The 23,966-nt window shown below is 40.4% G+C and overlaps 1 protein-coding gene across 1 annotated transcript; it reads left to right on the plus strand.

Annotated features, from left to right (window-relative positions):
* Nucleotides 1-23,629, plus strand: myofl (myoferlin like). Its single transcript, XM_080036685.1, has 54 exons — nucleotides 1-234; nucleotides 708-763; nucleotides 1,337-1,428; nucleotides 3,481-3,589; nucleotides 3,775-3,871; nucleotides 4,321-4,496; nucleotides 4,931-5,059; nucleotides 5,593-5,655; nucleotides 5,761-5,811; nucleotides 5,938-5,968; nucleotides 6,071-6,186; nucleotides 6,957-7,083; nucleotides 7,167-7,270; nucleotides 7,378-7,446; nucleotides 7,536-7,579; nucleotides 7,668-7,750; nucleotides 7,865-7,900; nucleotides 8,179-8,303; nucleotides 8,418-8,531; nucleotides 8,987-9,164; nucleotides 9,481-9,605; nucleotides 9,942-10,051; nucleotides 10,316-10,508; nucleotides 10,797-10,952; nucleotides 11,320-11,451; nucleotides 11,564-11,727; nucleotides 12,279-12,393; nucleotides 12,870-12,972; nucleotides 13,094-13,233; nucleotides 13,323-13,487; nucleotides 14,318-14,405; nucleotides 14,606-14,683; nucleotides 15,161-15,342; nucleotides 15,647-15,805; nucleotides 16,290-16,391; nucleotides 16,864-17,025; nucleotides 17,199-17,364; nucleotides 17,579-17,649; nucleotides 17,894-17,908; nucleotides 18,002-18,100; nucleotides 18,439-18,567; nucleotides 18,840-18,995; nucleotides 19,907-19,998; nucleotides 20,152-20,322; nucleotides 20,424-20,572; nucleotides 20,752-20,891; nucleotides 21,010-21,098; nucleotides 21,206-21,301; nucleotides 21,564-21,705; nucleotides 21,813-21,912; nucleotides 22,046-22,239; nucleotides 22,603-22,712; nucleotides 22,840-22,987; nucleotides 23,126-23,629. The coding sequence occupies exons 1-54, from the start codon at nucleotides 147-149 to the stop codon at nucleotides 23,162-23,164; spliced, it is 6,168 nt and encodes a 2,055-aa protein (XP_079892811.1). The 5' UTR covers nucleotides 1-146; the 3' UTR covers nucleotides 23,165-23,629.
* Nucleotides 23,630-23,966: the final 337 nt, after the last annotated feature.

Here is a 23,966-nt window from a genome sequence, read left to right on the forward strand (position 1 = left end):
TCAGGGAGGCTGATATCCGATATCCACTCCTCTCTCCTCTCCACATCTGTGACTTTCGGTTCCCCTGTGTATGTGATGGCTGTACCGCTGTCTCCACGGAATATGATTATTATCTTTTGAATGAATTTTTGGACTTTATCATCAATATGCTGCGGGTCGTTGTTGAGTCCGCCAGTGGGATCCCTAAGAAGAGACTCGGAAACCCAGATCCAATCACAGGGATTGTGTTCAGAGGTGAGACATAGCATTGACTTTGACTTTGTTTTTGTTTTCTCATGGGAAAAAGCTGTTTGCTCTGTTCTGTTATACATTGTATCGTTTCTATCATATCCTCTGTCTATCAAATGCAGAAGTGTATAGTAGGTTATGCATATTTCCACAAAGTTTAATTTGAATATTTTGGCAGTGATTCATACACATCTAAGAGTAGAGTAGGCTACATCCTTATATGGTCAGAATAACCCTTTGTCCCCAGATGACTTTTTGGCCACAAGGATTGTTATTAATGTTTTAGAAATGCCATTGTTTTAGATGCCAGTTGTGCATCAAGTGTTCCTATGTTTCTATCAGATTGTTAAATGTTCATTCAGTCATTTATTGTTTATTGAAGGAAGCTTGTAAGTTTGTCTGTCATTGCAGGTCTAGCTCTCTCTTTGTTGTTCATCCTTCTTGAGTTTTTTGTCAATTTATCCGTTTCACTTTCACAGGTGAAAAGAAGAAAACCAAAACGATAGACAATGAACTGAATCCTGTATGGAATGAAGTAAGTGGGGGGATTTAAAGATAACTGTAAATATGGATTTGTGTATTTGGAAAAGATTACTCACTTGAGAGCTTCTGCACTGGGGTGTTGTAATCCTAGATCAGCTATGTTAGCACATTGTATCTTTGCATGCATAAATAAGGGGGTTATTATTATTAAATATATTAAAGGTGGAGTCAGTGATTCTGGAGAATGCATGTTGTCAAAATCACTTTTCGTCAAAATCCGTGAATATCTCCTCACAATCCACTACTTGTCCGAACTGTTTGTGGGCTGAAAAAAAAAAGCCAATGTTAATACACAGCCTTGGCTCTGTAAACTGGCATGTTGCTAGCTACTGTACAGTGGGCCCCACTTTGTTTACACACTTTGTTTACATACCAGTTTGTAGAGCCTAGGCTGTGTATTGACACCATATTTCTTTTCAGCAAACACACAGTATGGACAGGTAGCGGATAGTAAGGAGATATTCACAGATTTTAACAAAAAGCCTTCTCCAGAATCGCTGACTTCACCTTTAAGAGTGCTGTATGTTGGTGTATGATGGTAATTGTCTGTTCCTTCTAACCACAGGTGCTTGAATTTGATCTGAAAGGCTCTCCCTTGGATGCTTCTTCATTCATCAACGTAGTCGTAAAAGACTATGAAACAATTGGCAAAGACAAGTACGTGCATGGAACTTTTAAACAAGGACATATAAACCATATAAGCCTTTCACACAGAGTGACAAATTACTGAAGTATTTAAAATACACGCCGCCTTTGTGGAGGAGGGTCTCGCGGTTAAAAACATCCTCCTCATGACTGTGAATGATTGTCATTACGGCAAAAATTCCCAACTCATGTTACCCTAGGTATAAGGCGTGACTGCATACCTGACCTCAATGATTTACCTTTTTAGAATATCCTCTTACGTCACAATTTGTTCTAACAGTGTTGCTTTAACAGTTATTTTGTTCTTTTCCTGAGGTGCAGAGCAGTATTTTTTTTTACTTCAATGAGATGTTTAGAACCAGGAGTCACTGCGACCGTGTTAAGACTTGCATTGCCACGGTTGTGTCCTCACAATGACACTGCAGCTCTTAAGAGGAATGTTGCCTTAAAAGGGAAAAAAAGTAGTTTTTTGTAACCTTCCCCGCTATAGACTCATACTAAGTTATGTATTACTCTGCTTAATGTCCTATTGTTTATGCCTTTGTTAGGCTTGTGCATGCATTTTGTTCATTGTAAATCTGTCTCCTTTATTGTCTGTGTGCAGTGAAGACAAAGGGATATATATATATACCCAGTAAAAATTTTCCCAGTGAGTCATTGTAGTGATTGATTGTGTTTAAATCTAAATGTGTTTGAGGCAGACACTAGGGGTGGGGTGAGGGTGGTGGGAAGGCTGCCTTAGCCACGAATGCACTATGATATTTTTCCATGATCACTGCGTTGGAATAGGAAAGCCTGCGCTGGCTTGTCATTGGCACATATGTGATGACTGTGGAGCAGCTCATTCTGTTATGCTTTGGCAAATTAAGTTTTAGTCATTGCGCAAAGCTGATTCCAGAGGGAAATATAATTTAATTGAACATGCAGGCAAACCCAAACTTTTTATCATGTCTATATGTTTGAAAAAAATCATAGAAAGGAATGTGACTTTGAGAGGGTATATCTTATCTGTTGTTCTATCAAGATGAGCCATTTCTAGTCGCTCGACTGCTTGTGCAGACTGCTCAGTTTGTTTAGCAAATACCTTTTTTTGGTTTAGTTTTACAGGGGAGTTGTGTGTGTATACAATCTTTAATCTGTTACAGTAACACTCCTTGCATGTGGCCTCCTCTGCAGTCATGGAGACTGTAAATTGCCAAACCAGATTTCCTCTATGTCTCATCCTCCACAGCTGTCTGTGCTTGCCAACGACAACCACAGTTGTTTATGCTCTGTGCAATGACAACGAATGGCACACAGGTTGAGAACAAGAGAGGAGAAAAACCGAGCCCGAGCATAGGCATGAACTTGACTCTGCCTGTTTGCATATTGCTTACTTAAGACTTCCTTTTTCACCCTCCCCCCTTAGCCCTACATTTGTCATTCCTTGAACCGGGCAAAGACCGCCCAACACATGCCTGTGGTGGATGTTAATAGCTTCCATCCAAAAAGTTTTCTCTTATGCTCTCTCACATCATCTCGGGGGCCGGCCTGTTGTCACCAGCTGCTCCTTGTCACACAGCAAAGTATCCCACTTTTTCCCCCCTCTTGAAAGATGCTACTGCTGTTCCCAAATGGCCCCTTTGCCAAAACGAGACAGGAAAAGCAGAGAGAAAAATGTTTCTTGTGTACAGTAGGAATGTTATTTAGAGCTCAAGAGACCATTTGGCATTGTGGTATCCGTCTGTATCCAACATTCTAACTATGATGGATTTATTTGGTTTGGGATAAATTTAGAAAAAAATGTGGTTCATTGTGGTTATTAATCACTGCTGCCACATGACTTCTGTTTGGTAGCGAAAACAAATGAAATGTAGGTGTTGCTAGATTTGTCATAATTTATGAAGAAGTGAAATTGGGAAGTGGTAACCGTCAGCCACCGCCCCATTGTTTCATGTAGCTTATGCATCCTTTTGTACCAATGCCTTTTTAAAACACAAACCTTTGCTTCCCCTTCAGCTAAAACGGTTCATTTACTGATGTACTTACGATTGTCTGACAAAAATGTGTGTGATTGCTTCTCAGGTTCATTGGCTCGGCAAAAATCTATCTGAGAGACTTGGCCAGTGGTCAACTGAGGTCCCTCCCATCCAAGAATGTGCCCCTGCTCAGTGAGAAACAACAGGCTATCGGGGTAAAGTTAATTACATTCAATTCAAACAACTTTATTAATCCCACTAGGGACAATTGGCTATGAGCAGGTTTTCTTAGCATGAATAGCATGATCCCAAACAGATTCATTGGACTCACATATGACACTTTTGCAATGGTACCAGTAGAGCTGATCAAATGAACTGAGGTAACATTGACTTGTTACAGGCAACCATTAATTTGCTCATTGGGTATGAGCCACCTGGCGGCGCTGCTCCAAACCTCAATAACCAAACTGATGGAGACGTGTCTCAAGTGGATGCTGGTGAGTAGTTAGTTACTTAGTTAGTTAGTTTTTATCCCTGTACTACCCGGATGCATTATGTTCTCGGGTTGTCTATCTCTCCATCTGTCCGGAACATTCTTGTGAGCACAATAACTAATGAATGAACGCTTTGACGGATTTTCTTCAAACTGTGCACACATTTCGACTTTGACTCAAACATGAAATGATTACATTTTGGAGGTCAAAGGTTATTGCGACCTTAGATATTGTGAGGTTGCATTGACATTGTACCATATTGTAGCTTCTTAGAAGCATCACCTTCTTTAAAGCGTTGCCTACCACCACTGTACTTTCATCGTTATGCAATTGTTTGCCTCCCAAAGGCATATTTCTGCCATATAACTGTTCTAGTTCTTTCAGTGAAAGGGTGTTTGCTGAAAAATGGATTTCAAACATTGTTGTGATTTGGGTGTTTTCTTTCATCACAGGAGGCAGTGATGAGGGTGATGAGGGTGATGAGGGTGAGAAGGATGATATGGAGGCTGGAGGTCAGGGTGGAAGTCCAGGAGCTTCACCGAACCAGCCCGGGAAACCTGCCCACAAGCCGGTCCGCCTCAGCAGAAAGAGGCATAGAGCCCTGGCCAACAAGATACAGGACTTCCAGGTATTGTCTGGCCTTTTCATAACTCTGTTCCTGGATTATCACTAATGCCAGGTCAGGGGGTAATCCATACAGTTAATCACAGGAATGACAGCAGGCTCCAACAGTGCCAATCACTGTTGGTGAAGCTGGTTTAAAAGCATATACGTAGCTTTTCAAACTACCAATTACTTCCTTCTGCAAGAAGTTGAGCTACAGTAAAGCTAAATCTAGTTTTGGTTAAACATATTTAAAAAGTAGTTCAAACTGCTTTTTAAATGTGACATGACATGAAATTAGAAAAAATATAATAGATACAATTCACATGCTAGCAAAAAATGCCACTTACAATTTGTTCTTCACACGTCATGAATAAATCTTTTAACTTTTTCAAGTATCTAGATAAAGTGTCTCACTGTTTGTGTCACTGCCTCACTTCCTCCTCTTGCGATGTCCAGATTCGTGTGCGTGTGATCGAGGCCCGACAGCTGCCTGGCAACAACGTCAAGCCAGTAGTTAAGGTCAATGTGTGTGGACAGACTCACAGGACCAGAATCCGGAGAGGAAATAACCCGTTCTTTGATGAGGTCATTGCCATATTCATTATTGATCACTTGATTAGCATTGCCCTTTTTGTCTTTGCTTGTTTAACATCCTCTTGTCTCCTCTCTTTGCCACTCAATTTCTAACCAGAAATCTTTGAATAACTGTACAAATTTGGCAATATCTAACTAATTAAATGTGTACATTTGCACCTCTTTACCAAAAATATAGATGTTGGCCAGTGATAAAATCTTTATTTTATTTTTAACAACACATTTGAGATCAAAGAATTTACTGAACACATTTTCGATACAGACTTTTTTCATTGTATAAATCTAAGAATTCTATATACAGGTCTACAGGCATTTTTTTTCACCTCTTTAGCTTAAGCTTTCTCTTGCATCTAATTCCTCTGCTATGCATTTTTCCCTTCTCAGTCTCAATCTTTGGCAAAGCAAATCTCAAGCTTAAACAATAGTAAGTTCTATAATGTTTGTCAAAATCGCCACTTGACATCAAAATGTATCGTGGATGCAGTGACAAGAGAAATACTCTGACCTGTTTTCCTGCCCCTCAGATGTTTTTCTACAATGTCAACATGCTCCCCTCAGAACTGTTTGACGAGAGCATCAGTCTTCGGGTACGTAATTAAAAACATTTTATTAATATTTTTCCTGCAATTTTAGATTTTTTATGTCATTTCATACATCTGCTGAAGCTGTGATTCTGTGTTTTTTCTCGACAGGTTTTTGACTCCTTCTCCCTCCGAGCTGACAGTCTAATGGGAGAGTTCAAGGTACATGCCAATCAAAGTCCTCATCTAGGCGTTTAGTATCTGTGTCAGGGCTCAGTGAAGCAGAATTGTGACTTTTTATAAGATTTGGAATACTTCCAATAATTCCAATTTATTTTGCTTCCCCAGCTGGATGTTGGTTACATCTATGATGAACCAGGTCAGTTTTTCCATGTAAAATGCACACTCTGTGAGACATTCTGATTTGTTTGGATATATAACAGTAGGTATTTGAACTTGTTGAATAATTTCTCGTGTCCAGGTCATGCCATAATGAGGAAATGGCTCCTCCTGAGTGACTCTGAGGACTCCAGCTCGGGGGCCAGGGGTTACCTGAAAGTCAGCATCATTGTTGTGGGCACTGGAGATGATCCACCGGTGAGTGTTGCTTCTTACTCACTTTCAAATGACTTTCTACAAGACAACTATCAAACTATAGATCACGTTTAAAACAAGACACGGCAGGTGAATAGGGTAAAATGTTACATGCCAGTTGATTATTTACATTGTAACAATTATTTTTTGTATTACAAATATTTTTAATTTCTTTGTAATATAGGTCTGTATTAAAAATAATAATATGCACAGTCAAATGGGGCTATCTAACTGTACTGTCTGTTTATGGATGTTAGGAGTTTTGGGGTATCTGACATTTGTCACTCAGGGAAAGGAAACAGGAAATTACCCTTACAGATGGAAGAGACAATCTTACTATAACACTCATAACCGACTTGTCGGGACGATTTATTTAATTGAACTAAATGTACTTGTGAATGCATCTCTGTCTTGTCATTTGTATTGTTGTATTGAATGTGAGTGAGTTGAAAAAAAAGATGGTGGTATAGGAGAAATACACAGACGCAAATAGACAACGTTTATTCAAATTAACTCCTAAATGTACATTTTGGGCCTTTCTACATAAATACTGGTATGAAAGAAAACAGGTTATGGAAGCAAAATAGACAAAACTCTCTAAAAAGACCAGTGCTTGAATTTTTTTTAACTGCAGTTTCTTACCATTATAAACAAACCTCTCTCCTCTCCTCTCCTCTCCTCTCCTCTCCTCTCCTCTCCTCTCCTCTCCTCTCCTCTCCTCTCCTCTCCTCTCCTCTCCTCTCCTCTCCTCTCCTCTCCTCTCCTATGTACAGACCGAGAAGAGAGATGTAAGCGAGGAGCAAGACGACATAGAAAGCAATCTCTTACTGCCGGCCGGTGTCACCATGCGATGGGCCACACTCAGCCTCAAAGTCTACCGTGGGGAGGATTTGCCACAGAGTAAGTCGCCCAAAATTCCTTTAACCACTGGAGCTTCCAATCACGTTGGAAAACATGTTTTAAGAACCTGCTTTACATTGCAGTGGATGATGCCTTTGTCCAGTCGGTAAAACAAGTCTTCGGAGGGGAAGGAGATAGGAAGAATTTGGTGGATCCATATTTGGAAGTCAGCTTTGCCGGCAAGAAGGTATTTCATGTTTAAGTATAAATATATATGTATATATATATTTAAAATGTTGTAACAGTGTGAATATCATTAACTGTATATGCCTTTTGCATTTTCTTTGTTTTTAGCTGTGCACCAAAATCATTGAGAAAAATGCTAATCCGGAGTGGAATCAGCTCATCAACCTCCAAGTCAAAGTAAGAAAGATGGATATTTTGATGTTTGTTTATTGGCTTGATTGAAAGTCTTTAGCACAATTTAACACACACTCTATGTTTCTCTGCAGTTCCCGTCTATGTGTGAGCGCATCAAGTTGACTGTGTATGACTGGTAAGAGCTAAAAATAAATTCTCGCACAGATTAACCAGGGACAATAATATCTCAATCAATATTTGACGTGTTAGTTTCCTCTTGGCAGGGATCGTCTAAGCAAGAACGATGCCATAGGAACCACGTTTTTGAATCTGAGCACAATGTCTTCCTCTGGTGGAGAGATCGAAGGTAATCACATAATCTGTTATTTTTCTAACGATTGTCGTCACTCTGGGAATTTAGCTACAGAAATATGATGCTTAATATACGTGAATATGTTTTTTTTTCTCCCTCTGGAAACAGATGCACGGGCTGAAAACTGCAACACAGGGTCTGAAAGTACGTACGAAAATATAGTCGTATGCATGTTTCAAAATGTTTTACATTGAAAAATTATAACTGTTGTGTTATAGTAGTTTGGAAAATACTATTCATATAAGGACATACTGTAGTTAACCCCATAACAAGCTATTATTTCACCTTATTGCTTTGGACCTTAAAAACTGTGTGTGTGTGTGTGTGTGTGTGTGTGTGTGTGTGTGTGTGTGTGTGTGTGTGTGTGTGTGTGTGTGTGTGTGTGTGTGTGTGTGTGTGTGTGTGTGTGTGTGTGTGTTCAGTGAGCACCGCAGCATCAGAGGTTGGTTTTCTCCCAGCTTTTGGACCTTGCTATGTCAACCTGTACGGTAGCCCAAGAGAATTCACTGGTCTGCCGGACCCATACGATGATCTCAACTTTGGGAAGGTAAGACTCCCTTATCAGCCCAGAGATTAGTGTTCAGTATGGATCGTAACATGATATATTTCACCAACATGACAATGTGTACATGTATTTTTTTTCATTTTTATCCATTTGCAGGGTGAAGGGGTGGCCTACAGGGGAAGGGTCCTTGTTGAGTTGTCCACTCAGCTGGATGGAAAGGCTGAGAAGAACGTGGATGAGATCTCCAATGATGACATCCTGGTGGCACAGGTAAACACTGTATACTGTAGTTACTTGTGTATGTACTAAGATATTTCAAGTCAATTGGAGTCAGGGGGTGAGGGGTGTGGCCTTTTAAACATAAATTTTTTGATGGTTCAGAATAGTGCTAAGAATGATTATAGAAAGTTTAGTTGATGTAAGTGCTTTAGAAGTTGAGATTTTTGGTTCAGAGTATTGAAAAGACTAATGTTAAGATAATAGCTGTTAAAGATGCTTATATAGTAGAAATAAACAGACAACGTTTAGAAAAATAGACACCTTAATGCACATTTTGGACATTTTAGTTATACTAGTGTGAAAGAAATATAGGGTTCTGGGTAGATATAATAGGTAAATAGGTTTTAAGGTCAGGAAACACCAATAGCATACTACATAGGACACATAAACAAAAATAATCACAGAATAACCACCGACACTGCTGTATCCGCTTTGATTGCCGTCAGAAATACCAGCGAAGGAGGAAGTACTGCCTGTGCGCTGTGTTCCACAGTGCGTGCATGCTCCAGGAGCCGGGGGAGCCAATCAAGTTTGAGGTCAGCATTGGTAACTACGGTAACAAGCTGGACTCCACCTGCAAGCCCCTGTCATCCACCACACAGTACAGCTTTGCAGTGTTTGATGGTATGAAAAAAGTTCAGATATTAAAAAAAGAATTCTCAACTTTATTCCTTTTCATAATGTGGGGTGTTTTTTCTAGCCTTTGACCCTGTTTGATACATTTTTATTGAAAATAATATGAATGAAATAATAAAAAACATTGGACATATCTTTAGAAAGACTGTTTGCCATGACCGGGACCCAGACTTTAGAAAGTCTGGGTCCCGGTCATGACACCAAAGACACTGAGGACCACATGGGTAGCAAATGTTAGTTTGCGGTATACTCCACAACCTGTTTTTTAAAATGACTGGGTATATTTTATTTTGTATCCCTTCAGGTAATAACTACTATTACCTGCCCTGGGCTGACACTAAGCCTGTAGTGATTGTCACGTCATGCTGGGAAGACGTCAGCCATCGACTGGACTCGGTCAACGTTCTCCTCTGCATCGCTGACAGACTGGTGAGTTCAGTTCAGTTCAGTTTAGTTAAGTTCATTAAGATCTCAATTTTCTTCCGTCTTAAACAGTAGCTACTCTTTCTGGGGTCTAAATGATTTCATAAGAATATTACATTATCTGGATAACATAAATCCGTAAGAGTGTAACTAAAGTCAACGCAATACATCACAGACAGACAGACAGACAGACAGACAGACAGACAGACAGACAGACTCACAATAGAGAGTAAATAAGTGAGAGTTGCACATTGACACAGTGTATACCCAAGTATTGTGCATGTCTACACAGGTGGTACTGCTTATTAACATGTTCTTCTTTGTCTTTGTGATTCACCATAGGAGTCCCACCTCACCTCTTTAAAAACAGCCATCTTAGCCAAGATGTCTGAGACGCGTCTGGCAGAGATTTGGCTCAAACTCATCGACCACCTGACTGAGGATCTTGACAGGTAATGACAGGACCAGACAGATCCTGTATAATGCAGTAATGCTATGATGTTACTTAACTTTCACTAACAAGGGCTTGTGGTGTAGTGGTTTGAGCGCCCCCCATAAAGGCTCAGTCCTCATCACAGCAGACGTGGGTTTGTCATCCCCCTCTTTACCCCATTTTCATCTCTGTCTTTCTGCACTTTCAAATAAAGCATGTAAAATGCCCCAAAAAATGTATTTAAAATAAATAAATAATGATTTAATTAACAAGATTTGGACAGTTTCCAGCTTCCAGAGCTTGAGAACCAGCCCAATGTGACTTCACTGGATCTCCAGATGAAGAAACTGCGTGATGCAGCTGTGGACGGTATCAGACAGATGGCCAATCGCATGAGAGAGGAGGCAACCGACGTCAAGGCAACCGTCGGCGACATTGAAGACTGGCTGGATAGAATCAAGCAGCTGGCAGAGGAGGTCGGGAAGAAAAATAAACTGTTCCATGTTTTTTGTACTATTTTATTATTCTACTTACCTGGACTACAGGTGGAACATATCAATTTGCCAAAACCTGGTACAATATATCTCTCCTTACCTTAAACAAGATTAATGGTTCTTTTTTGTACATTTTCCCCTGTTCAAATAAAGCAACATTACATTACATTATGTTTCACACGGGATCTTTACTACAAGGGGGCCCAGGCTGCCACCTCTAGCAAAACAATAATATTATGATGTAACTGAAATGCTCTGTGTCTCCATCAGCCTCAGAACAGCATGCCAGATGTGATCATCTGGATGTTGAGAGGAGAGAAGCGGGTGGCGTTTGCCCGAATCCCTGCAAACCAGATCCTTTTCTCTAACTTCAGCGAACAGGCACATGGCAAACACTGTGGACGCACCCAGACCATCTTCATGCAGGTACAGAAGTAGTCATTCATTCTTTAATATTTTTTTTGAAACTTATATTTTAATGGGTTTTTCATTTTTTATACAGACAAAAAAGACAAAATAAGTAGACACATACAATACACACACAACCCCCACCCCCCACACCCCTCCCTCACACAGACAGACAAGAAATAATAAAAAAAAAAAAGATGATTAAGAAAACAAGCTATAAATACACACACAGAAACAAAAAGAGAAAAATAAACAAAACTGGGGCACACCACTCATGTCCACTGCAGATGTTGCTGTTATTAAGGGGGGTCAGACGCTTCGGGCTTTAATCTTTTTAATGATATATATCAGATACACTTCTCACTCTGGTAATTTCTTTTGTCAGTATCCTATGGACAAAAACAAAGGTGTGAAGATCCCTGTTCTTCTGCGGGTCAACATGTGGCTCGGTCTCGCCGCACATGAGAAGAAGTTCAACAGCTTCTCAGAGGGGAACTTCAGCGTGTATGCAGAAATGGTACAGTAGCTACTAAAAAAATATAGCCTACAGAATATGTACGTTTATATCCAACTTCAATATATCCTTTGTGTGCACATCACTCTTTAGCTAACCTACTCTCTCTCCTCAGTATGAAAACCAGGCCCAAGTGTTTGGGAAGTGGGGAACTACCGGCCTGGTCGGTCGCCATAAGTGCTCAGATGTGACCGGGAAGGTGAAACTCAAACAAGAGCGCTTTCTGCCACCACGGGGATGGGAATGGGAGGAAGACTGGTTTGTTGACCCTGAGCGAAGGTAAGTTAAAGAAATGTTATTCATCACAGACACACACACACACACACGCACGCATGCACGCACATACACACACACACATACACACACACACACACACACACACACACACACACACACACACACACACACACACACATACACACACACACACATTCTCAAATGGGAGCATCCTGTTATCACTGTGCAGTGGGGCACGCTCCATGGAGCCCTACTCACTCTATTTCTTCTCTGTCCTATATTAATTGACAGTAATGATACATCAGTGCCCATACCAGCCACAACACTGTACCAGATTATGAACACACACAATCACAGGAAATGAAAAGGAATTTCAGCATTAGCCAGTGTTTTGCTTTAAGGAGGTCTCTCTCAATCTATTAGTGACTGACTCCTACTTCTGAAGTGTTTACATTCTCCCCTCTAAGGTTCATGTAAATAATTCTTGAGGCCCCGTCTTCCTGTTCCTCTCTGTTGATAGTGGTTTTGCATTGCTACTATGTGAGTCACTGAGCTTTCCATCAACCTGTGTGTGGTGTTTTTTTTCTCCGCAGCCTTTTGACAGAAGCAGACGCGGGCCACACAGAGTTCACAGATGAGGTTTTTCAAAACGAAACCCGATTCCCTGGTGGGGAGTGGAAGACCGCTGGAGAGCCCTACACAGACGTGGTAACGGCTTAGGCTACTCTGCTCTCACGCACACAAACTCATTCAACTACATGAAGGCTATGTGAAAAATGTCCCTGAAGATAACATTACAAAAGACTGTCTATTCATGTTCATTTTTACAATGTTATCCGTTGATCTTGTGCTGATATGTGCTCACTCCAGGTGAGTTGCTTTGTAGTAACATTGACGTGTATAAAGATTTAGCTTTTTATGGGTGTGCCGGCCAAGTATCTTTGAGGTTGTGATTTGTAGTTTCAAATAGGGCTGTTACTAATCGTGAGGTCATCATTTTGGATTCTTGGTCTGAACTAAACCCCCCCAAAAATCTCTGATACACTGTCGAACGCTGCTTAACCAACAACGAACGTCAAACATACAACATTAGCCGCTAGCTTGTAAATAGTGGAGCATTTAGCAAGCTTAACATCACATAAATAAATGAGTATCCATGTTGAATGAGTGTCTATGTTGTGTAGAATGGCGAAAAGACTCAAAGCCCAACAGAGTTTGAGTGTCCACCTGGATGGAGCTGGGAGGACGACTGGAGCTTTGACAGTAACAGGGCCGTGGATGAGAAAGGTGACATGAACACAAACATTTTAATATGTGATCAGAATCTTCTCCTCAAAATCAGTGTTTTCACGTTTCGAAATACTGCAAGTCTGACTAGGTCTGTGTGTGTGCCTTCTGGCACCGCTAGGTTGGGAGTACGGAGTGACCATCCCTCCTGATGATAAGCCCAAATCCTGGGTTGCAGCAGAGAAAATGTACCACATCCATCGCAGGAAGAGACTCGTGAGACCGCGGAAAAAGACATCTGATAAAAAGGCTGTCGTTGATGTGAGGAAGCGAGTGATAATATGATGAGATTAACTATATTTGGGAGAGATGATACTTATTTCATATTGTTTTCTTGTCGTTTTACGCAGAGGCGAGAACCAGGGGAAGGCTGGGAATACTCTTCCCTGATTGGCTGGAAGTTCCACAGGAAGGAGAGATCCGCTGACACATTCCGCCGTCGCCGCTGGAGGAGGAAGATGGTTCCGTCAGACTGCATCGGGGCCTCCGCCATCTTCAGACTGGAAGGAGCATTAGTGAGTCCTGCTTAAAGGAAAAATTTATCGTTAACTTGTGTCTTCACACTCGAATTCAAGACAAGGCGATCCACATCCCTTTAACTGCGTGAATTTTAAAGAAATGAGCGTAGGTCACTCATCGCCATTTAGCTTAGCTCAATCACTAGTAGTCAATGGGCTGACAGTCAGAAGATAAACTTTACCACATCACTAAATGGTCCCGTGTGGTTGTTGTGACCTGTTTATTTACCACTTTATGTACACTACATACCGTTGACCTACTGACCTACTCTGCACAAACTATAGAGAGCATCATGATGTGGTGAATAAACAAGTTTGAGCAAACACACATGAGCATTTAGTGATGTTGTAAAGTTTATCTTCTGACTGTCAGTGGATGCAGGCTAACGTTCCCATTGACTACCAGTAGTTGAGCTAAGCTAATTAGCAATGATTGACAATTTCTTCTTCAAAAATGCACACACATTTAAAGGAATTGTTCCTGTAGCCTTGTCTTGAACCCTGAGTGAGGCAACAAGCCAAAAATATATTTTTTTGAACTATTCCTTTAATTCCCAGGATAAATATTTCACAATATGTATTGTGTTTAACAAAGAAGCCCCTAACGAGGCAGTTGTCATGGGAACAATAGTTGCTCTATGCCATCTGAGTCATATCCTCTTATTATTCCCCTTGGTGCGCCTGTTCCTGTCACACGTTGGCATATAAGGCCAAAGGGTTTATTTTAGTTCTGCATTCTTGTCATCACATTTTCTTCAACTTTGCTCAGATGTTTGGCCCTGAAGAGGTTTTTCGTTAGAACCTCACCTTGGGTTCTCTGTTCACAGGGTGTTGATGTTGATGAGAAGGCCAGTAAAACGGATGCAGCCAAAGTATTTGGTGCCAACACACCCACTGTTTCCTGCCACTTTGGTCGTAAGTAGTTTGGTCAGATAAAGTTGATTTCTGGTCACTCGTCGGTCTTCAAACTTCCTGGCTGGCTCTAATGCAAGATAACATTGAATAATAAACTCTGGATGAACACACAAACGTACCTAATCAGCAGTGTATCAGGTTTCCTGTGAGTTTACTTTTATTTTGGTAGTGACACAGTTTAAAATGCTTTCTCACCTCAGGGTCTCACACTTACCATCTGAGAGTCTACGTGTATCAGGCGAGGAATCTCTGTGCCATGGACAAAGACAGCTTCTCAGGTAAAAACACGTGGAACAATAACCACACAAAGCACAAGCCCAAGAGGGACGAATTAAATGTAATGCACCAGGAATGTACGATTTTTTACAAAGTCAAAATGAAAATACACATCACAGGTTAAGAGGTGGAGTCAGCAATTCTGGAGAATGCTTTTTCTCGAAATCACGATACACTACCTGTCTGTACTGTGTGTGTGTGTTGGAAAAAAAACTTTGGTGTTAAGACACAGCCTAGGCTCTGTAAACAAAGGGTATGTTAGCTTGCAACACGTCCTTTACCAAAGCCTAGGCTGTGTAATAACACCGGACCTTTTTCAACGCACACACAGTACAAAGAGTTATTGGATCGTGAGGATATATTCACTGATTTTGACAGAAAATTCATTTTGACAACAAGCGTTTTCCATAATGGCTGACTCCACCTTTAAATATTCCCCCCTCACATTTCCATCTGAAAAATTCCCTTGTCCTCTCCAGATCCCTACGCCCATGTGTCATTCCTACATGTGAGTAAGACCACAGAAGTCATACGGACCACCCTGAACCCCACGTGGGATCAGACCCTCATCTTTGACGACATCGAAATCTACGGAGACCCGCAAACTATCGCCCGCAACCCTCCTGATGTGGTGCTGGAGCTGTACGACAGTGATCAAGTTGTACGTTGATACATACAGTATATATTTAATCTACCAAATGTATTCTTCACAACTGTGTGGGCCCTGCTGCTAAAAACAACAACAATTAAACAGTAACCTTTATGGTAGCTTCACCTCAAACATCGTTCCAGGGATACAATTTTTATGTGAGGAAAGTTTGTTTATTCAGTTATAAGAATATACCTTAGAAAATGTTCACTTTTCTGACACGCCCAAATTTACATAGTGCACCTTTAATCTAACTAACTACTAATCAATTAATTTGTTACTAAATCCTTGTGTGCTGCTGTGCTTTGTTAACCAGGGCAAAGATGAGCCCATGGGTTGCTGTACTTGCCCCCCAGTAGTGAAGCTGAACCCCAGTGTGCTCGTCAGCCCCAAGCTGCTGTGGTTCCCCGTCACCAAGAAAGGACGCAGTGCTGGAGAGGTGCTGCTGGCTGCAGAGCTCCTACTAAAGGACAAGGTAAAGATAAAACAAAGAAAGTAAACGTTTAATACTGTTTAGTTTAAAGCCTCTGGAAACCTGGTCTAAAATAGTAAAAATCTAAATATGATATGATATCAAGTTCGGTGTCTCAATAAGCTTTTACTAAAATCAGATTGAAAAGAGATGTTGAGAAATATATAGCTTTTTTACTGCCCGTTTAACAGGACTGTGTGGGGGTGGCTGTATCAAACTGTCTCCATGGCAACAGACATTGTTTTTATAGAACATTTGGTCAGAAACTGAGTTGATTGGTTCAAAATACTTATTGTGTAATAACAACCACAGCATAGCCCGCATCATCTAAACAGAATTTCTGTGTATCCAACTTAAATGACAATATCTATCATTTGGATTGATGAATGTGCCTTACTCTTTTCAGATGCTTACTAACTCCCCTAATGCATTTACTTTAACTTCATGAGACTGTACTGAGTAAGGGATGCTGTGCTTTGCCTTTCAGGGGAACGAGGGGGATATGCCCCTGGTGCCTTCTCGGCGAGGAGAGAAGCTCTACATGGTTCCACAGGGAATCAGGCCTGTGGTTCAGCTCACTGCTATTGAGGTACTCCATCAAGCCATCAAGCCACTCTGCTCTTTTGCTTGGCTGTTATAAATTCCCTTCACACACTTTACATGATCAGACAAGACCAGCCCAACCCCAGCTCTTCAGATATCTGTAGTGGCTGCATTTCTCATCTGTGAATCTCCTACCACCATGTTAGTCCCTTAATCTGCCTTATAGGCTGTGAAAGTGTACACTATCAAGTTGAGATTTCTTGTTCAGAGTATTGAAAGAAAACTAATGTTGAAATAATGGCCGTTAAAAATGGTTGTAAAGGAGAAATATACAGACAAGCTTTAGTAAAATAAACACCCAAATGTACTATACACTTTGGACCTTTTTATATAATGTACACTAGTATAGAAGAAGACATGTTATGAAAGCAAAATAACCAAAAATCTCAAAATCAGTGCTTGAAAAAGCAATGTTTTCCCTACAGTGTCTCGCCTTAATGTGTTTTATTTGATCCCAGGTCTTGACTTGGGGCTTGAGGAACATGAAGACCTACCAGTTGGCCACGGTTTGCTCCCCTAGTTTGATAGTGGAATGCGGCGGAGAGATTGTTCAGACGGCCGTCATCAAGAACTTCAAAAAGAATCCAAACTTCCCTGGATCTGTGCTGCTACTGAAAGTGGTACGAACCTTTAAACTATATAAAGAGAATATGATACTGCAGACACCTGCAAGTATCAAGATGTACATACATTGCTTTATTGAAGAGACACAAGGTCCATTTAAAAGAGATACAACACACATAGCATGGAACATATTTTCTTACACGGCCCTTTTTATTGTTTTCTCGCCTAGCTTCTCCCCAAAGAGGACATGTACACTCCTCCCATTGTGCTGAAGATAATCGATCACCGGCCGTTTGGTAGGAAACCTGTGGTGGGTCAGTGCACCATCGACTGCCTGGAGCAGTTCCGCTGTGATCCGTATCGCATCAACAGTGAAGTCTGCATGTCTGCCAGAGGTATACACACACACACACACACACACACACACACACACACACACACACACACACACACACACACACACACACACACACACACACACACACACACACACACACACACATAATGAATACTGTATATATGCAAACACGTGTGCACTCAGGTAAATATTGACACACTCAGCTACATAGAGGAGATTCTCATTGTAATCTGTTTGCATTGACCTTGCAGTGGCGATGATATCTGCTGCCCAGAGAGATATCGTCATTGACATGGACGAGAGACCCATCCTGAAAGCTGAGGTAAATAAAAACGCTACAAGTGTTAGACGTACTTTTTTTTTACTTATTTTATTGATAAATTCATGGTCATGCATATATTTTAAACAGCAGCGTAAACTGGGATGTATGTAAATGTATGTATATTTAGCTGTATTTTTATTTATTTATGTACTTTGATAGAGCTGAATATGAGTTGATTGATCTCAAGGGGCTTATCTTTCTAATAGACTGCTATTAATACATTTTTTTGTTTCCAACTTTGCAGCTTCAAGCAGAAAAGGTGAGATTAACTTGATTTTACTGATCAGTCTACTCAAAGGTATAATCTCAATAAAGAATTAAGTTAAGTGTTCCGTTATTTTCCATTCTGTAGGAGGAGGAAGCAGTGGACTGGTGGAGTAAGTTCTACGCCTCTGTCGGAGAGCAGGAGAAGTGCAGGCCTTACCTGACAAAAGGATATGACACATTACAGGTGGGAACAAGTCATCACACATTGCGAAAAAAAACCATCACATCATTTATTTAATCTTTGCTCGAGTGTGTGTTGCGTTTACGAGCTTCAGCTTGCTAGCTGTGTGCAGACAGGGTTGAGGCCAGAAACTGCTGAGATTGTGTTCTCACATGTTGACAAGAGAAGGCAAATATTGAACTTCCAGTAATTAGTTTTTGAATGAAAAAAGAAAAAATAAGACAAATGCGGTAGTTCTGTTAAGACTTGCAACTGAGGTGTTAAAGTTAAGTCATGTTGAAAGCTTAAAATAATCGAAAATGTAACCTGGATTTTAAAAATTTTCTTGTGTGGTTTTTCAGGTCTATAACTCTGAACTGGAGGAGATTGAGGAGTTCCAGGGACTCAATGATTTCTGCAGCACGTTCAAACTTCAGCGCGGAAAGACTGAAGATGAGGAAGAGGATCCCTCTGTGGTGGGAGAGTTCAAGGTAAAAAAGACAGCATCACTGTATATATATATACCTGAACTATTTAAATGTGAGCAATCACTGCTTTTGGCTGTTGCATTCCTTCTTTTTGTGGCCTCTGTCTGCCCTCTGGTGGATACTTTATGAATTTCAATAAAAGTCTGTTTCATCGTCCCTAATTTTACATACTGTTATATTGGTAGGAATGTCATTTTAAGATCTTATGCAATGTATTTAATGTGTAAAATACATGTTAATTGACTAATGCCGCTGTCTTCTTTGGTGGTATTCAGGGCTCATTCAAGATCTACCCGCTGCCTGATGACCCAGGGGTGCCGGTTCCTCCTCGTCAGTTTAAGGAGCTTCCAGAGAGCGGACCTCAGGAGTGTCTGGTCAGGATCTACGTGGTGCGCTGTATTGACCTGCAGCCCAAGGACACAAATGGCATGGTGAGTCAGAATGTGATCTAGTATAAACAAAGGGCCCAACATGTAGGAGAAGATTCTGATGTAGGATTTTAACTCTGGCTCAACGTTAGGGATGGGGCCGATCCGATCCAGTATCGGTATCGGGTCCGATATGGCCGAAATCTGCGTATCGGATATCGGACTGACAGCTCCGATATTAAAATCCGATTTTTTTTTTTTTTTTTTATATATATATATATATATATTTTTTTTTTTTTTTTTTTTTTTACTATGTAAGAGCGAACATGCGCCGACGTTCGGTGGAGGGAGAGAGGACATCACTTTATAATTTGACATACAGTACATATCAGTTTGTTAGCCAGTGAGCTAACCAAAGCTAATCCAAGTCAAGGAAGTGGAGAGGCTTGTGACAAATTCTACTATGTAAAATACAGCCAGAGAGAGAAAGACTGTTTAGACAAACAGACCACCACATATTCTAGTGAGGCAGAAGTGATCATTGAGAAGGATTTCTGCCTTTTAAGATAAACCTATATGCATTTGTGTATATTTATTGCTCTTTTAAATTAGAATTGCTTAAGCCTTCCTAGCCTAATACATAACATCACCACCAACGAAAAAATGTATAACAATTATGATATCGTATCGGTCAGTATCGGTATCGGCCGATATCCAAACCCCAGGTATCGGAATCGGATCGGAACTAAAAAAAGTGGATCGTCCCATCCCTACTCAACGTCTAGATTTTTGGTCTTTAAAGCGATTTAAATGTACACATAATTAGTTGGGTATTGACAAGTTTGCATATATATTCGAACATTTCTGAAAAAAATGTAATAGTTGTTTTAATGTAAGTAATCTACTGGCAAAGTTTCACGATATCTAGAAGTGGAAGTGAAGCGGAGAACATTTGTTTTGCATTCTCATTTCAGTGCGACCCGTACGTCAAGATTACACTGGGGAGGAAAACCGTGGATGACAGAGATAACTACAAACCATGCACCCTCAATCCAGAGATCGGGAGGTGAGGGCATGCCAGTGATGTGTCCAGCTCACTTCACATTTTAAATTTCTGTTCATTCAAATGATTTAGACCAGTTTGTTTTAGTATTTGTTTAGTAAAGGAGTCTTAAAGGAGAAACAAATGCATTATATGTTCTTCATTTTTTTTGTGCAGGGTGTTTGAGATGTCCTGCTTCCTGCCTCAAGACAAGGACCTGAAGATTGCCGTGTATGACTACGACTTACTGAGCAGAGATGAAAAAGTGGGCGAGACGGTCATCGATCTGGAGAACAGGCTCCTGTCTCGTTTCAGGTCGTGCTGTGGCGTGCCGCAAACTTACTGTGTGTAAGTAATGGACTCCACATCTACAGTACAGATAATACACCCTACAAACAAGCGTGTTGGTCCCTTAAAGCCATTCTAACAGAGCTCCAATTGTCTTGCAGTTCCGGGGTGAATCAGTGGAGAGACCAGCTTAAGCCTTCTCAGATCCTGCAGAATGTGGCCCGGGTCAGAGGCGTCCCTCCTCCACGCATAGAGGGGGACGGCAGCTCACTGTCCTACTCGGGAAAAGAGTACAACCTGCAAGATTTTGGTACAGCCATTTAAGTTTTTAATTATTTCCATTGAAGTTTGCCCTGTAACATACTACAACAATTTATTATGGTGCTACTTTTGTATTTTGTTCTTATTTTGGCGTTCATATCTTGCACCGTAGGTAGTTATAATGTCCCTTTCGTCCTTGACTTTTGTGTTCCACCATGTCCTTCGCAGAGGCGACCACAGTGATCCACCAGCACTTGGGCCCAGCGAGGGAGAGGCTGGCCCTGCACGTCCTCAGAACAGTGGGCTTAGTACCAGAGCATGTGGAGACCAGAACCCTGTGCAGCTCCTACCAACCCAACCTGTCTCAGGTTAAAACAACATCTATTGATATAGACAGGGGGGGTAGAGATAAATTATGACCGTAGTGCTGTGAAATTGTTGTTTTATGTTAATTTATGATTGATTTGTCATTCTCCATAAATGCAGGGACAAATTCAAATGTGGGTGGACATTTTCCCCAAGAGCCTGGGTTTGCCCGGTCCTCCCTGTGACATCACTCCACGCAAAGCCAAGAAGTAAGAGACATGGTTTGACAAGCTGATATTTCATTGCAGCGAATTGAGGCGTATAATATAATAATATATAATATATACTGTAATATAATGGGTATCATTTAAAACAGGTACGTCTTGCGAGCCATCATTTGGAACACAAGTGACGTCACTATGGATGAAACGAGCATCACTGGAGAAGACATGAGTGACATCTACGTTAAAGGGTATATCACTAATCCTTTCTCTTACCTCAACCCTTTCATTTGTACTGTATTTACATATACATATGTTTGCTTTAAAGGCGGAGTCAGTGATTCTGGAGGGAGCTTGTTGTCAAAATCCGTTTTTGTCAAAATCTGTGAAGTATTTTCACTGATCTCGACATTCTCCAGAAACCGCTGACTCCACATTTAAATATAAATCTTTTTACCCACTGGCCTAATTTACAAATAACTAATCTGAATTGAACTCTAACACCTTATCTAGATGGATGCCAGGTATGGAGGAGGACAAGCAGAAGACCGATGTCCACTACAGATCTCTGGATGGGGACGGAAACTTCAACTGGAGGTTCATCTTCGACTTCGACTACCTGCCCACAGAGCAGCTGTGTGTCGTCTCCAGAAAAGTGAGTGAGACCATGGAACTTAAGCCTCAAGTCATAACTGTATAATTTGTGTTGTGATGGTACAATGGTGTAATGATTTCAATTAAGTTTCACAATTTTTTTTACAGGATCACTTTTGGAATCTGGACAAAACTGAATACAGGATTCCCCCGAAATTGATCGTCCAGATATGGGACAATGACAAATTCTCCCTGGATGACTACTTAGGTGAAACAGCATTGTCCAGAACCCCATGCTATTCAGTTACCATAAGATAGTGCTCTTATAAAGAGAAGTGACCTTCTACAATAAAAGACAAATTATGAATGTTCATCTATTCTATTTTCTATCTCTATTACAGGTTCAGTTGAGCTGGACCTACTCAATCTGATTCCTCCTGCTAAGACTCCAGAGAAGTGCAGCACGAAGATGTTGCCCGGGATGGCGATCTCAGCTTCCTCCAAAAAACCCCAGCCCAACTCACTCTTCTCCCAGAAGTCTGTTCGGGGCTGGTGGCCATGTACCACTGAGCAGGACGGGAAACCTGTGCTTGGTGTATGTCTTTTATTCTTATTTAACCTGTTATTAATACAGGCAAGTCATTAAGAACAATTTCTTATTTACCATGGCGGCCTGACAAGCGACAAAAGCCACTTAGGGGAAGGGAAGGAGATCTTGGACATAAAATACAACCTAAATACCAAACTGCAATTGGCAATGAGATCACAGACAGCATTTAACAAGTATAACATGAGAAGTGCACAGGTAACATGGATGAATATGAAGGGAGAAACCTTACAAGCATACATAGATGCATAGATCAGTGAAGATTTATGTATGCAGCACAGGCCCTATAGTTAAGTTTTTTATTTTTTTTCATGGTAACTGGTTTGAGATTGTGTTTCAATATATTTTCAGGGTAAAGTAGAGATGACACTGGAAATAGTGGAGGAGAAGGAGATGGAGGAGAGACCTGCCGGGAAAGGCCGCGACGAGCCAAACATGAATCCCAAACTGGACCAACCCAAGTGAGGAAACCCTTAAAAACACTAAGAAAGCATCAGAAATATGGATTTTTGTTGTTTGATTAATTGCTTATCTTAATATGAATGTACCTGTCGTGAATTAATTTAGCTGTTTTTCTCCTCTCAACAGCCGCCCCGACACCTCGTTCTTCTGGTTTACGAGCCCATGCAAGACCATGAAGTTCATAGTTTGGCGAAGATTCAAATGGATTTTCATTTTAGGGGTTATCCTTCTGCTGGTTCTCTTGTTCCTCGGCATCCTGTTCTACTCCCTTCCGGTAAGATTCCTGAATTTGTTGATTATATACTGGTTTTAATATTTCTGAAACTGCTATAAATGATTTTTTTATTCATTATGCATATGTATGAAGTTTGTCAGTATTTTGTGATCTGACTGAATTATTCCAAATCCACAGAACTACATCTCAATGAAGATTGTGAAGCCCTTCTCTTGAGGAGCATTGCAGAGCAGCTGTCTGTCTAACCCTCCACTACAGAATCTACTGTCCTTTTCACTGTTCACCCTCCCTCACGAATATGCAATAACATCCTCTGTTGATGCCATAGCACACTGATATTCAGCATCACCTGGTCACATAATTAGACCTGTCTGTTTTTCATTTCATGCACTATCAATGTTTTTTATATTCCTTGTGTATAATCTCTCTAATTCTCAAATAATAAAGTAATAAAATAAAGTAATAAAAAAATCAAGAATGTTAAGAATTACATATTTTAATAAACTGTTATAAAGAAATTGTCAGTATTTTGTTATTTTGTTTGCACACATTTGAATTCAGTAAAATAGTTTGGAACTATCTAATAACACATATATTTGATCTTATTAAAATACCAACATCAAGATAAATACAAACTGAGTACGCCTGTCCATTTTGGTAAACATAAAATGCCAACCAGAGCATGACTTTACCTAGACGTTTTTTATTTCACTTTATGAATAAAAACTTAAAAAAATAGAAAACCCATTAGCAATTTAACAAATTGCAAATATAAAAAATAAGTTCAACAAGAAATAAAGTGTTTTATTAAAGTGTGGAAAATGTGACTTGTTAATATACATTTCAAATATATATATTTTTTATATTGATTGATAATATTGTTGTTACTTTGTTACTTTTCATGACTACTCAGTATGGGCCATAGATAGTATAATAAAGGTATGGGCATGCATTTATGCTTTTAGACAGTTGCACGACAATAAACTCCCATTTCTGACCCAGTTGCTGGGATACCATC

Source organism: Ammodytes marinus (genome assembly GCF_949987685.1).
Source record: "Ammodytes marinus genome assembly, chromosome: 11".
Classification (NCBI taxonomy): domain Eukaryota; kingdom Metazoa; phylum Chordata; class Actinopteri; order Uranoscopiformes; family Ammodytidae; genus Ammodytes; species Ammodytes marinus.

Coding starts and splice junctions, on each gene's coding strand:
- myofl (XM_080036685.1), top strand. CDS start 147: ATGCTGCGGGTCGTTGTTGAGTCCGCCAGTGGGATCCCTAAGAAGAGA. Junction 9,606..9,941: donor TCTGCATCGCTGACAGACTG/GTGAGTTCAGTT, acceptor GATTCACCATAG/GAGTCCCACCTCACCTCTTT. Junction 13,488..14,317: donor TCAGACTGGAAGGAGCATTA/GTGAGTCCTGCT, acceptor CTCTGTTCACAG/GGTGTTGATGTTGATGAGAA.